The sequence below is a fragment of the Fukomys damarensis genome, unplaced genomic scaffold (assembly GCF_012274545.1).
Source record: "Fukomys damarensis isolate Sample0158 unplaced genomic scaffold, DMR_v1.0_HiC HiC_scaffold_23, whole genome shotgun sequence".
NCBI classification, from domain to species: Eukaryota; Metazoa; Chordata; class Mammalia; order Rodentia; family Bathyergidae; genus Fukomys; species Fukomys damarensis.
In genome coordinates this window covers 5,367,195-5,382,467 of record NW_022900935.1, presented here as the reverse complement: position 1 = coordinate 5,382,467, position 15,273 = coordinate 5,367,195, and the positions used below count along the sequence as shown (strand labels likewise).

At 53.0% G+C, this 15,273-nt stretch overlaps 1 protein-coding gene across 1 annotated transcript in view; it reads left to right on the top strand.

Annotated features, from left to right (window-relative positions):
* Grik3 (glutamate ionotropic receptor kainate type subunit 3) overlaps positions 1–14,837 on the top strand; it is a 478,898-nt gene extending 464,061 nt beyond the window's left edge. The window contains exons 7-11 of the mRNA XM_033767981.1: positions 6,243–6,416; positions 6,815–6,958; positions 11,017–11,124; positions 14,227–14,340; positions 14,654–14,837. Coding sequence (XP_033623872.1) covers positions 6,243–6,416; positions 6,815–6,958; positions 11,017–11,124; positions 14,227–14,340; positions 14,654–14,761 — 648 coding nt within the window. The 3' untranslated portion in view covers positions 14,762–14,837. The remainder of the gene's footprint in view (positions 1–6,242; positions 6,417–6,814; positions 6,959–11,016; positions 11,125–14,226; positions 14,341–14,653) is intronic.
* Positions 14,838–15,273: the final 436 nt, after the last annotated feature.

The window sequence follows — 15,273 nt, the reverse complement described above, 5'->3', positions numbered from 1 at the left end:
TGGTAGAGCTTGCTCAATCTAGCTTGTGAAAGCCAACTGGGCTTATCTCCTCGCAACTGCACGTGGTACAGATAGCTGGAAAGTGGCCATGTTGAAAGCACTCGGCCACAGGAGTGCACAAGTGAGCTTCAAGCAGTAAATAGGCGGTGAGCGCTTTGCGCTAGGCACTGAGAAGGGAGGATGCAGAGATGGGTCTGACACAAATAAGGGCTCCCTCCCCTACCCAGAGAGCTGGCTGTGAGCCATTTAGCAGGACACCACCATCACCACACTCCTGCCACCCCCTACTCACTGTACCCCAATTCCATGCAGAGATGAGGGGCCACCCTGCACATTCTCCTGGTCCAGACCCCAGAGACAGGGGCCTGTCAGGAGCCACTGGGGAGAAAGGGAACCTGGAAGCCGGGAACTGAGACTCAGGCATCTTCTTGCCAGAGTCCCTTCTGGACCTGTGCCACCCACGATGGCTTGTCCCTGCCCTGCTGTGTCCTAGAAAGTCATCAGCAGCTTGAGATGAATCTGCCAGGTCCCTTATATCATCCAAGGACCTGACTCTGGAGAAGGTACCGCCATAATGACCCCATACTTTCTACAGCAATGCGACCCCCTGGGGTCAAGGTCAGAAGTCTTTAAGAATGGATCGTGGCACCCCAGAGCCCTCCTCTGTCCCCAGGTAGTGTCTATTTCCTTAATTCAATGATTTATTTATCCATTTACCCAGCAGCCATATACAAATGCTCTGAGCTAGGCACTGGGTGGGAGGGGGATACACAAAACTCATGGGCTGGTAGGCTTCCTGAATGTATACAAGGACCCAGGACTCTTCCTGGTTCACCTCTCTTATCTCCAGAGCCCAAGAGTGCCTGGCACGCAGTGCGTGAACAATACATGGATGGATGGATGGAAGTGATTCAAAGTGGAAAGTAACCACTGAAGTTACCGTCACATTGTCATAGCAACAGCATCAGTTAAGACTACACATTCTGGTGCCAGACTGCCTGATTAGGATTGAGCCTTTTCTATTTCCTTGGGCAAGTTATCCTCTCCATGCCTCACTTCCCCATGTATAAAACGGTGACAATAACAGTATCATTTTATAGAACTGTTAGAATGAGTACTTAATGCATTGATCCTGGTAAGGTACTTAGAACAATGATTAGCACTTAGTACTATGTAAGTGTTAAATAAACTGCTTAAATAGCTCCTGCTTATTTTCTGTGTGCTCAGCATAGCCCATGCCATCGAAAATCCAAAATAACTCTCTGAGTGAGCTATGACTCTTTTAGTTTTATAGAAAAGCAGAAACTGAGGATCAGTTAGGCAACTCAGCAAGCAGGCTATGGACTTTCCCCAGCTGGGAGCTGTGCAGCTTAAAAGACCACTGCTGAAACCCATCAGGCTGAAAGTTTACATAAAGTGTACCCTGGCTGCCCTAGCTGGCACAGCCCACACCGTGCCTGACCTGGTCCAGGCATGGTGATTGGAGCTAACAAAGGGGCACAGGGCATAAAGCCTCTGCAAATTCCAGCGCTGCCCCACATGTCACTGGTTCCCAAGCCCTTCCGGTCCCCTGATTTTCCCCTTCACCCCATTCAGATCGCAGGGCAGAGTTTGCACTCCCTGTTAACTGCAAGGTAAGCCTGGCAGCAGGGAGATTGTGATTTGTCCGTCTCCAAGCAGATCAGGGACTCGGCCTAGCTCCCAACTCTGGATCTTCCTTATGGGTGTTCCAGCCTGTGGCCCTTCCTCCCCAGTGGTCAGGACGGTGGACCCTCCTGGAGAGACTCAAATGTAGACAGTCTGCAGTGTGTGTAGCAGGTCTCTCATGGTATTCCCAGCAGCCCCCAATGTCAGGGAATGAGCCGTGTCCCCCAGCTCCTCTCCTTGACACAAGTCCTCTTCGCAGCCTCAGAGTCCTCCCTCCAGCTCTGTTGGCTTAAGCCTCTACCTGGTGGCTCTCCCTCTCTGTGCCCATTGGTCAGCTGTGGCTGTCCTTCGAGGGCAGTGGCATTTCGCATTTTTCTCCTACCCCTTACGAAACCCACGTCACCGACTCTTCGCCTCTGAGAAATTCTCCCACTCAGAAGACATTTTAATTACCCCAGCTGCCATTATCTGTTCCAGCCAGCTTTGAGCCATTCCCAGATAACCCCGCGTTAATCAGCCCCAGCTGAGCCCCTGGTACATGTCATGTGTAGGTAAAAGCCTGGAGGTGAAAAAAGAATTATAATAAATTAATAGATAAGCAATCACAATTAATGCCACTTCCCGGCAATAACAGTTATATCATGGGAAAGATATTTTCATCTGTCATTCCTTGAGGCGATGTTTTCCGAGCTTCAGTTTCTACCCATTCAGACCCATGGGGTGCTAATGAATTAGTCTATTATGTTATGCTGAATGTTTCTAAAAGGTCCCTCGTTGATACTGAATTCAGTGTGTCAACATTTGGCATTGGAAATGCAACTTTTTGCCAAGTAGCAAAGTTGCCCAAGGTTCACTGTGTACAGCACTTGGGGTCTTGGCCCAGGGTAGTTTGAACAACAACAAAAAAAATTGGAGCTAAATAAAGAGGCCTCTTTACCAACACTTCATTGCCTCTGCCCTCATGTCACATGGAGGCATTCTGTGCCACCAGCTCTACAAAACTAACTCCAGGCTAGCAAGGGACCAGGAGGAGGGCGATCCCCAGCCCTGCCACCTATCAGAAGGCTGTGACTGTCTTCACCAAGCAAACACTGTATGAGGACACTGGGAGGACCGGCTTCACTGGCACCGAGCTCTCAAAGACAAAGCTGCACACCTCAGACAGTCCGGTTGGCCCCTGGTGCCGAAGGAGGACGCACTAAGCCTCAGAGACCCTGAGAGGCCACCTGCTTAGGCATCTGTCAAGCCTTACCTGGGAGGTCAGCACTGATCAGAGAAGAGCCTGTGCCCACTACAGAGAAGGGTAAAGAGGGCTCCCCGAGGAGCAGAACTCACTTCTCTTCCTGGCCCCAGGAGCTCATCTGTGATCCCAAACTTGCACGTGCCACCCTGCAAAACAAAATTCATCCAGCTCCCCAGATCCTCCTCGGAAGTGGTCTGAGGGAGATCTCTCGGTTCTGGGTGTTGAAGCAGACACATCTCAAGCAATCAACCAAGCCACTCCCAGCTTCTTGCCCCATCCAGAGCTCCTTGTGGGGTGGGGGCCATGTTTAAGTGCCCCAGGGAGCTGCTGGGCTGGCCAATCTTTCTTTCCACCTTGGGGCCAAGACTGCTCAGGACCCTTGTAGAGAAAACAGTCCCAGGCCCAGACAGTTGTAACCAGAGACCCAGAGCACCCCTGCCCTACTCTGCTGTGCAGCATGGAAGGGTAGTCCAGGGAGGATTTCAGGGAGGAGGAGGAGGAGTGACAGCTGTGCTGAATCCCAGAGAGGGGAGGAGCTGAGAAGACAAGCCTTCCATCAGGGAAAGAGGTGCACAAAAATCTCAGACCCCGGGGAAGAGGCCAGTGAGGGAGGGGGCGGAAAGTAGTTTGGCCTTCCTGGAGCAAAAATTGGGAGGGCTGGGCCAGAAAGTGAGACTGGAGCAGTCTCTAATCTATACTGAGATGATAGGAGCCATGGGGGGAAACACACACACACACACACACACACACACTGGGGCTTGAATCCCCAGACTTTTTATTTTTTGAGACAGGGACTCACTAAATCACTAAACTGCTCAAGCTGGGCTTGAAATTGTGATCCTCCTGCCTCAGCCTCCTGGAGTGTTGGGGTTACAGGCATGTAATCGAAGGTGACACCTTGCATGTAATACTTTAAGGAAGGTAATAATAAAGTTGGATTTACACTAGAGAAAAAGTCTACTGATAATGGCAATGTCCAGTGAGCAGGAGAATACCGTTTAATACTTACTGCACAGGGGAAGTGTGAAGACTAAACCATACACTCCCTGTATGGCCTGAGCATGTGCTCACCCTCTGCTCCCCCCTGAGATGGACACTCTCTGGCCATCTCAGCAGGGACCCTGCTTCACTGAAGACCCTGCCCCCTCCTGCTGTCATTCAGTCTCTTCCCCTCCCCAATTCCTGGGACAGAACCAGAATCTTGTCCCTCTGTATCTAAGAAGGGTTGATCCCAGGACCTCAGCAGACACTCAAATCTGCTGATGCTCAAGTCCCTTACATAAAATGACATAGTATTTGGATGTATACACACCCTCCCGTGTACTTAACATCATTTCTAGATTACTTGTAATCCTAATACAAGGTAAACACTGTGTAAACAACTTCTACTATATCCTCTAGGGAATGGTGACAGGGTGGGGGGAGTCTACGTGTTCTGTTTAGACAGAAACTTTAGAACACATTTTTTATCCAAGGTTAGGTGACTCCCTAGATGTGGAACTGTGCATCTAGTAGGCCAACAGTGTTTGTTTGGGCAAGGTTAGGACTAGACTTTCTTGCCTAGATTTAAGTGTGCTCCAAGCTTCTCCTCTGTTCCATAGTCCTTCAAAGAAGAAATCAACATAGCATCTTCCAGAAGGGGGATGTTAAGAGGGTGCAGGGAAAGCAGGAGTTTAGCATCAATTAGGAACATCTTCGAAACCACGGGGCGCCAGCACAGTGAGAAAGCTCTATACTCTGTGGGCTCCGGCTTTCATCGCTCATCATCTTTGCATGAGCTGTCATTGACTGAACTGAGGTTGGACGTCAAGATGGCAGCAGCCATGGAGAATCAAGAGCAGCCATCAGGGTCCCCAGACATCTCTCTGGGCTCAGGATGAGTAGGGATCCGAGGGAGATAACAGGCCGGGCACCAGAGAAGGAGCTCTGACCATGACCTACTTCACACTCAGTCTCCCTACTTGCGAGAGGAAGCCAATCTAGATTGTCAAGGTATGGTGATACCTCAGTTCACGAACTTGATACTTTCCATGATTCCAGCCGCTGAGTTGGAGGAGAACCAAATCAAATTTGATGCTTAGGTTCAAGGTTGGCTGTGTGGGGAAATGTGATGTAGCAGTTCTAAGTCTGTCTGTGACCAGAATTGTGGAGAGAATTGAGTTGGTGAACGGAGGTACCCCTGTATAGACTGCTAGAAGTCAGGCACATGATTCTTCCGCAAATGTGGCCCAAACACGTTGCAAAGACGGGAGGGCCCTGTGGACGGTGAGTCTGACCTGCTGAGCAAGCAAGGAACTGAGTGTTCCTGGTTATTTCAAGTGTGGGTGGGTGGGGGGTGGTAGACTAAGACTATTAGGTTAGACGCAAAATGGATTAATCTCCCACAAAGCAGTAAAGCCACGACCTTGGGATTATCTTTTCTACGGGGCACAAATCTACACGTTTACCCAGAGTCCAGGCCTTTAAGCAGTAGCTAACAGCAAAGTCAAAGGCAAGGATGCTCCCCTGGGGAGTTAAGTAATCCTGGGCGGTGTGGGTTGGCAATGTTTGCTTGTCATGCTGAAAGAATATATGGTTCCCCTTTTGCCTATTTCCAAGTCTGGGATTGTTTTTAACAGGCCCCAATCTCCGCTTTGCTCCTCTGAGGGTTGCCCATACTACTTTGCTGCTGTTTTCTCTCAGCCCAGAGGAATCTGGCTCCTCCTCCTGCTGCCCCTTCTTCTTGGGCTCCTCCCCTCACCAGCCCCTCCCAGCCCCAGAGCTCCCACTGCAGGAAGAGCTGGGACTGGGCTGCCCAGGCGTTAACACCGTGTTCTCCTGCACCAGGCTGGACTCGGCCTGACCCCTGGATAGACAGGCTGACCATTCATTGCCTGCCTGTCCCAGGTGACAAGGTGAAAAGGCCCTGGCTCTGACTTGGGTGGTGAAAGAGGTGGGAGGACTCCTTGAGTCCCCTCTTTATCCCCTGTTTTAGGGAAAGAAATATTCTGAGTGACTTGGTTGTCTCCAGACTGTGTGCTCTTTGTTTTCCCAAACAAAGAAGGTCCGCTGTGGTGGACAAGCAGGATTAAGCATTTCTGAGTCACGATTGCTGAGCATTTCCAGTAAAGTTTCACCAGGTCCTGTAAAGGGGATGACCCCCATTTTGCAGAAGAAATAGGCTGAGGGCCCTCCGCCGGCATCATCCTCGCAGACGGAGGTTCTGAGTTGACTGCAAGTCCAGTGCTCCCGTAGGTTCTTCTGTTACTTCCCCCAGGACCCTGGGGTGGCCCTCACTAGGGAGGATGCAGAAGGTGGGGCTGGAGCTCACCTGAGAGGCCACACCTGGATTTACACGAGCCTCTCCCTGCAGGATCTCTACGCGCTAGACCTGGAGCCCTACCGCTACTCAGGGGTGAACCTGACGGGGTTCCGCATCCTCAACGTGGACAACCCCCACGTCTCGGCCATCGTGGAGAAGTGGTCCATGGAGCGGTTGCAGGCGGCTCCCCGGGCAGAGTCCGGGCTGTTGGACGGAGTGATGATGGTATAGCGGGCATGTGGGCCGAACCCCGGGGCTCCCCCTTTCCTTCTGCTGTCCCACCTTCTTCTCCTTCCTTCCCTCCCACCACTTCTTAAGACCTGCTGGACTGAGCCAGACCCCAGAAGAGGGGCCTGGGACACAAAGATGAGTCACACCCAGTCTCTGTGCCTGTTTCCTTTGGGGTCAGTGGGCTCCATGGGATGGTCTTATAGGTGATGAGGGCCGCAGCAGGTGGGAGTGCGGTCGTGTAAACAACTGGTTACAGATACCAGGGATAAGGACTTGGGATCCTGGGCTGGAGGAACTTTCTGGGGAGGTTGCAATGGACGGGGGTGGGGTTGATCAGGCCTAGGACTCAAGGGCTCAGATTGCCCTCAGACAGGCCCTGGTCCTCCCTGCAGACCGACGCCGCCTTACTGTACGACGCTGTACACATCGTATCCGTGTGCTACCAGCGGGCTCCCCAGATGACGGTGAACTCCCTGCAGTGCCACCGGCACAAGGCCTGGCGTTTTGGTGGCCGCTTCATGAACTTCATCAAAGAGGTGAGCCCCGGGAACCCCACCTGGAGAGGCCCTGGGGCCCCCGATGCTCCACAGCAGCAGAACGCTGGAGAGCCAGCCGCGAGTCAGGAGCCAGGCTGACTTCTCTTTGGTAAGAACCTCAAGGCTGCCTCAAGTCTCCAAGCCTTGGTTTCCTTGGGTAAAAAATGGTGCTCCTTAGGCCCAGTTTCCCAGGTGAGTGAGCGCCCGAGTCCTTGGTCCACAGTGAGTGCACATTAGGGGGTCAGTTTTGTCAGTAGGTTTCAAAGTACAACAGCAACCCACAGCAAGCCAGAGGGCCTTGACAGCCTCAGTGGCCTGACCTGTAAAATGGGGCGTGAAGCACAGCCACCGCATGGAGATGCTGTGAAGGGGAAGGGAGAGGCCACACGGGAAGCAGTAGGGCAGCGTGGAGGCCTGATAAATAGTAATCGACCACATGAACTCATCTTCACGCCACGAGCCCACCAGCCAACTTCCCATGGGGCCCCAGCAGGGCCCCTGTTCTGGCAACTGTGAGAATCCACCCACAGAACAGATTTCAGAGCAGCAGAGAGCATGAAACCTGTCCTGCTGCTGAGCTGACCACGAAACGGTGTCTGCTTTTAACTTCAAATGATTCTCTATTTGCCACCATCCTTGTAATCTTTGCAAGTCAGAGTTCATCGTTGCCATTTTACAGATGGGAGAAGCTGAGCCCCGGGTTTGCATCCTGGCTCCATTGCTCTGGGTTGTATGACTTGGGGGGAGATGACAAACCCCTGATCTTGAGAAGGCAACAATGCCCGCCTCAAGGGGTTGTTGGAACACAGACTGAAAAATTGTGTGCGGAGTACCTGGCCCAAGTCACAGCCCAGGAAACAGCAGATGGAGAAGACTAGAGGATGAGATCCCGGCAGGGTTACACTGGGCCACAGGAAGTGACCACGGCCAGGTCAATAAGAAAGACATCAGGGGAAGCCCTCTCAGGGGACTCCGGATAGATCACCTCTCTGTAACAAACATAGGGGACCAGAAAGGAAGTGAGCTGCCGTGGGAGTTCATTGGGATGCAGGGTGCTTGGCACTGAGCTATGCACCAGGCAGCCAGTGTGGCTGAAACAGATGAGTCCCACGCACACGGAGCACTCAGCCCCGGAAGGGAGACAGCACTCCCCACGCCAAGGTCTTATGAATACAATCCAGTGTGCGAAGGAAGGTGCCTTGAGGCCCAGGTTAGGGTACCCTGGCCCAGGCCCAGTGAATGACCCTCACCACTCACACCCCTTGGAGTTCCCGTGGAAAACACTCCTCTTAGTGCCCCAGTAGGGTTGTTGAGGCCAAGGGTGGAGCGGCCACAGGGCTCACCCTTGGTCCCACAGCTGGTCACTACGAGAAGCCAGGTGCCCCGCAGAAGCCCAGCACACAGTCTTACCTGGGTTCATTTCCAAGTTGCCTGTCTCCCCATCTGACTGCGTGACAGTAAATCATTTTAAAGACTTGGCATTTCCGAGAGGAGCTGGAAAATACCAGGCCGGAGTTCAGAGCGTGCGAAGCATCTTTCATTTAGCGAGTCCTGTGCTGTGGCTGGAGGGGGCGGGCGGGCCGGGAAATGTCAAGGGGGAGGAGCCGCCCTCGGCTCCCTGCCTGGCTCCTGCTCTCCTGCCCACGGGTTGGCCACACCCGCTGGCATTTCCTGCTTCTGTAGCTGACAGGCGAAGGCTTCCTTCGAGCTGGTTTGAAGGCCCCTGCTGTGATTTCTCCTGGGGGCCAGCAGATCGCTGGAGGGTGTAGGGCCGCCCAGGAGAACAGGGAGTGACTGAGACCCAGCCAGAGGGAAAAGGAACCTCCCTGTGAAGTCGTGAGCGGAGGTTTTCACCTTCTCTGCTGCAGCTTTTGATCTCTGACCCCTGCCTCCCAGCTCCCTGGGCGACTTGAGCTTTCCCTGCTGCACCCTGGGTTCCCCAACCCCAAGCCTCCCCGCTCAACTACTACAGTGAGAGACTACCGTGCCCCACCTGAACTTGTTGTCTGCCTAGCCCAGTCCCGCTTTGAGCTTCAAAAGCTGGCAGGATCGCAATGCAAACTCAGGGGACTCTTACAGGGAAGGGTAATAAACAGCCGTCTCTGATCAGCTTCCAGCCCAAGTGACTGCTCCTCTTCCCTGGGCAAGGCCAGCCCTCATCCTAGGAGCTCCATGTGTAGAAGCAACAAAGGAGAAATGATAAACTGCACCTCTTAGTCGTGATTGTAAATGCAGGCATCGTGCTGAGCACTCTGCAAACCTCTTTAAAAACCTGTGATGTTGGTAGCACATCCCTGCACCTCAGAGAGCTGAGATTACCTGAGCAAAGCCTTCTTGTTCTGACCTCTTCTGTTCTGTAGCACTCCCCAGCCCCTCTGAGGCTCTGTCCCTCTGCCTTCCTAAGACACCCAACTGTCCAGACACCCAATACCTGGGAGACTTTACAGTGCCCCAGAGCTGCCCATGTGCATGGAGGCTCCCAAGGGTTTAGTTGGGATCCTATGAACCCAAGAACTTGTGGGTGTGTGTATGGAGGTGCTGACCTGTTTGTTCAGGAGGGGGCTGGAGCCCCTCAGATATACAGCAGCCTGGCCTGAGGGCCCAGGGAGCAGTGTGGCAAAGCCAGGGCTCAGCCAGCTTTCTAGCGCTCAAGTCTTCTACTCCCCACACCTCTTCTCCGAATACCTCCTCCTTCTGGACCATGCCGCCCCAGGTTCTGCCCTCTCTTCCTACTCCACAGGCCATCTTTGCCCCCCAGACTCTAATAAGACACATGAGCTTTGTTCTTCTCCCAGACACAGAAAGTTTGGGTATTTCACTGCATCCCAGCTACCATGCTATGTCTAAGGAGGAGAGAGAAGAGGAGACTGGTGCTGACTAAGGGGTGGCCCTGAGCCCAGAGTTCCCATCTGCCTCTGCTTTCTGTGCGCTGGGTGAGCTGGAGTGGCTCCTGGTCCCCTCCCCCCGGGCTGCCTTCCAGCCTCTACAGTGGAAATCACAATCCTCCCCTGGCCACATCCCAGGGGAGCTGGGGAGGTCACATCCAAGAAGAGCGGCCATGTCTTGAGGAGTTAATGCTTTGGGCCCACAGGAAAGATAGTATCTGGAGCAGACCTCTTCCTAAAGGGCAGAGAGGGAAGAATTCAGCCTTTGCAGGCCAGGAGGTCTCTGTCTCAAAGATTTCCCTCAACAGCCACAAAGCAAAAGCAACCAGAGGGTACCCATAAGCACATGGGCCCCACTGGGTGATAACCAACTACTTAGAAAACTTGGCAGTGCCAGTCCTGCCACCCTGGCTGAGAAGATAGAAGCTTCCCTCAGTCTGGTCTGCCCAAAGTCCTTCTGCTTCTTTCTGGAGTCGTGGTGCTATTGACAGTTTTTAATAGAAGTGACCATTTATCTAGGTTTTGTGTGTGTCGGGCACTGTTCTCAGTGTCTTACAGGACTGATTTCACCCTCACAATATTTTGGTAAAATGAGTACTAACTGAGGAAACTGAGGCACCGAGGTGAGGTGGAATGCTCAAGGTCACAGCTAACTGTGGTCGAACCTAACACTGACCCGAGAATCCTAAACCAGAATATGCATGGACTTGGGGCGGGGGTGGGGGGTCCTCAGTCTCCCCTGTCCCTGTAAGGGATGCTCCAGCCATCTGGTTCTATATCCAGAGCCAGCCCGTCCCTCTGGCTTTTCAGCCTCTAGGCCGGTCTGCCTGCCCCAGCCAGCTCTGCCCTGCTGCCTTCCTGCCCCTCCCCAGGGATCTGGCAGGGGCTCCCCCTTCCCATGGCTCTGAGGCGGGGGCTCATTTGAGCGCATCCAAGATCGATGTTGTACACGAGAAGGTGCGATGCAAAGCTGGCTAAAGAGCATAATAGAATTTATGGAAATTGCTGGCTCGCACCGCAGCCCGAGCAATGATGGAGGTGATTATTAATTAATCATGGTCTTGGGGGAACAGTATCAGTGCAAGGAGTAATTAAAATGAAGCATTGTACAGTTGTACCGAATGATGATTTATGAGCCCGAGGAATTGCCACTCTGCCCTCTCGCCTTCGCAGGCTCAGTGGGAAGGATTAACTGGACGGATTGTTTTCAACAAAACCAGTGGCTTGCGGACAGATTTTGATCTGGACATCGTCAGCCTGAAGGAGGATGGCCTAGAGAAGGTGCGTAGACCCAGGAGGGAGGTTGGTAGGAGGGCAAGAGGCAGAGAGCAAGATCTGGTGTATCTGCCTCCAAAAGGTTCAGCACACCCCAGATCGAGGGCCCAGCAGAAACCCTGAGGCTGTGGCCACACTGAGGGGTACAGGACTCTGGCCTGGCTACAGCAGACACCCAGTCCAGCACTCTGATCCACATCCATTAGAGGTGCTTAACCTGGAAAATATGGTAAAAGGGCTCATGGGGCAGATAGACCATTTCTGGGTGGCTGCAGGCCTGACATGGCGCAGAGGGGACAGATTTGTCCTGTATAAAAAACTTTCTAACCCACAGGGGACCCCTGCCTGGGGAGTAGTGGAATTCACAAGATGTCCATTGCTCTTCTGGGAGCCTGGAATTCTTACCCTTGAAGGTTAAACACGTGGCCTGAGCTCCTCCACTCCCATTTCTAAGGCCTCTGCTTCCAGAGAGTTTAGACAGGGAAAGCAAGCCCACCTGAGGCTTGGGCTGCCCAGGAGGCTAAGGTAAGAAGGTTTAAATGAGGCCTGTTCTGATCCCTTGAGCCTTCAGCATGTTCTGTCAATCAGTCTGCTAAGCTGAGGAGAATGTAACACGAGCCCCGACATCTCAGCATTCCCTGGGACCCAGGGACCAGAGACTCAACCACACCCGTCCCACAACAGGCTGGTCCTTGGGAGGTACTATGTGTTTCTCCAACCCTGAGAGAAGACATGTATAAGATGCAGGGAACAGAGGCCAGGAAGGTTCAGGGGGACCCTCTGATGTCACTGGGCCTTCAAGGAATTTCCTCTCTTCTCACCCCTGTATTCCCCAGCTTGGCCCCTGATGTGCATAATTTTAACCCCTGTCCTGATTTTCCATCTCACTCTGGAGCCCTCCAAGCATCTCAAGTGTGCACACAGGAAGCTTCTCCGAGTACAGCTCTGCCTTGCTCCAAAACTGTCTATGGCTCCCCTGTGCCAAGTCACTAACCTTCAGCCTCTCAGTTGGGCCTTCAAGGCTCCCTGATACATACCCCACCAGGCCTCCCAAACCTAGTCTCAGTTGCTCTTGAGTCCACAGCTTGTCACTCCTGCCCTCCCACACCTCTGCCGGTGTCCATGCCATGTCCTGGGTTGTAGAATGTGATCTCTTGCCCTCAATCATGGATCTGGCTCAGAGCAATGTCAGCATTGTACCTGCCTCCCAACTCACGGGGCAACTGTGCAGAGTAGGAAATGGCTAGGGAAACCTCACCATTCTTCCACCCCATACTGAATTAGCTCTCTGAGGCAGAAGCCGAGGCCTCTATCCTGACATCAAAGCAGACTGATCCAACCCCATGCAAACTGAGTCTGCAAACTCTTGAGTCTTCTCCCAGTCATCTTCCAGGTTGTGTACCTACCCCCTTCCCCCGCAGGGGTGAGAGCAGCCTTCCTTCTCTGCGGTACTGTACTGGGAATAGCATTCACTCAACTAGCTGCCCATTTCTAAGGACAGCCTAGAATTCTAGTGATGGCAGTTAGATGGCACACATGTCACCACTTCCCATTTCTGTGCCTGTGGCAGGCATCAGCAGTTGATCGCTGGAGCACCCTTTCCATCTGAGCCTACCTTCAGCATCCTCCCAGCAACCCTCCAGGCATCTGGCACAAATTGACCATAGCTGATGTGTAAAAAAATCTCTACTATCCCTAGATGTAGTCTGGCCTGCAGGGCACCCACCAGAGGCTCCTGGTCACAGCCAGCTGGACCAGCAGCAGAAAGCTGCCTGCATCCTAATGGCTCTCTCATATCTGTAGCACCCGACTTCTAGCAGGGCATGGGGCTGGAGCTCAGCAGAGCTCGCTGGGCAAGGGGCCCCACCATGGATTCAGCCTGACTAATGTCTGCTGAGTACCTCCTGTACCCAGCGCTCTGCTGCACACCCTAGCACTGAGCTTGACCCACTTAGGGAAAGAGTATCTTTGATGCTGCCTGCCTGTCCCCTCTCTTCATAGCCTCAGTGGTCTCCTAAGCAGAGATCCTGTCCCCCGAGCAGGTGCCAAGCCCAGACACAGCCACTGTGCCTCTCATGTCATCACTTATGTTTGCTAGGCTGGGTCATAGCTGATCCAGCCAGCTCCAGCCAGTGGCTTTGGGAGGATTAAGACAGAATTACCCAAGCATAATTACATCTCTCTCTGCTATCTGCTTTGCACAGCTCTCTGAATGTGATGTTTGCATTCGGCCTTTTTGTGTAATTGATTGAGTTTCCTGAGTACCCCCCATCTGGGCCAAGGACAGAGTGGGCATGCAGAAGGCTTTCTTGAGAGACAGCATCCGGGATAGGGTAGGCTGGGCAGGTTGGGTCAAAAGGGACCTTCTAAAGGCTCAGGGTTTGAGGATGCCTTGTAAATGTGATCTTTCCCTTGCTCCCTCCTGCCTCAGGCTCTATATCAATGACACTGTAGGGAGAGATTTTGTCACCATGGCCAGGATGTCCGCCAACTTCAGAAGTAAAACTACAAAGCAAATTGCCTTCAAGCCCAGTGGCACCCAAGACCCCCAACAGGCTCGCCCTGCCTCACACTACCAGTTCCCAAATAGCTTCAGAGAGCACACGCACACACGCATTCAACACTCCAGCCTGCCAGCTGCTCCTCCTTTTCTCAGTCTACACATGTCTGGGGAGCAACTACCTAGGTCCAGCCCATTCTAGGCTTTGGAAGGCATCTGGTTCCTATAGCTAGCACCCAGGCTGAGGCCCAAAGAGTGAGCAACAGGGTACCAGGAATCTTGCCAAGAGGTGTCCCCAGACAGGACCTGTGCTAGGCATCTTCTCTGTCCCAGGTTGCTTTCCTAGCTCCCTAGAGCTGCTGCTGCATTTCCTGTCTGACTCTGCATTTTCCTTCAGCTGGGCCGAATCTGCCAGCAAAAGGAGCGGGTGGCAGAATTCAGCATGGTCAATGCTTAGGGAAGGGTGGGGGTCAGCAAGGTTACCTGTCATCAGGGTGGTTAGCAGATGATGATGACGATGACTGGGAAGGAGTTGGTCTTGTTAATGTGGAGAAGGAAAGGGTAGACTGAGGACTCAGCACCCTGTCTTTGTCTTTCTGTCCATGCAGGTGGGTGTGTGGAGTCCTGCTGATGGGCTCAACATTACGGAGGTTGCCAAGGGCCGAGGCCCTAACGTCACTGATTCTCTGACAAACAGATCTCTCATTGTCACCACTGTGCTGGTAAGAACCTGCCATCCCCGCGGGAATACTGTCTGACTCAGAGCGGACAGACCACTCGGGTTAGAGAGGCTCCTCCTCTCTCCCCACTTGGTATATACTGGCCACCTCTAATGAGGTTTCTGGGAGCCTGAAGGTGATGGCATGGGGCTGTGGGAAGATGCAAAACTTAGCGTCTCTCAGAAAAGTCTTAGAGAGCAACTGCTTAGACCATAATTGGGGTCAAAGGCAGGAGGTCAAACTTCCCCTTGCAGGACTCATGACTGCCTCTCCACCTTGGTTCCCAGGGCAAAGGCCCTTCCCTCCATCCCTGCAGGATCCCTCCAGCTGTGACAGGTGCTGTGGCCAGATCCAGAGAGCCTGGTGGGTGCCGTGCTCGGCAGTGTCCCATCCCAAAAACTGGTACCACGACCCCACTGCCTGAATGGACTTGCATTCCAACCTCTCCCCATGCCTTCCTCTCTCCTTCACTCTTTCTGCTCCTTCAGAAGGAGGATTGAGCCCTGATTCTCTCTTCTGACACATTTTGAGGGACCTTCTCAAGGTCACAGCACTGCTCTTGGGGGCCCAAACTGAACCAATTTTGGAGAGGCAGCCCGATCACTCAGATTGGTAGAATCTGACCCCAGACCCTTTGAAAATAATTCTGACCTTCGTCAGCTTCTCTTTATAATGCAGCAAATAAATCTGTAATGACCATGTGCTATGGTTGTTCATCTACACAGAAAGGAGCTCAGCCTATTTGGGGTTAAGTAAGGCTGCCATGGAATGGGGCTGGGACACAGGCTGAGCGGCTGTTCCCTGGTGTCCAGCTCATCCCCGGACATTGGTGACATTGGATGAGCAGAGGCAGGCCCCCTTGGACGGTCACCCTGTCCTCCCTACATTGTGTCTCGCCATGTAATGCTCAGTGGCTGGGTGGTGGGCACCGTGGAC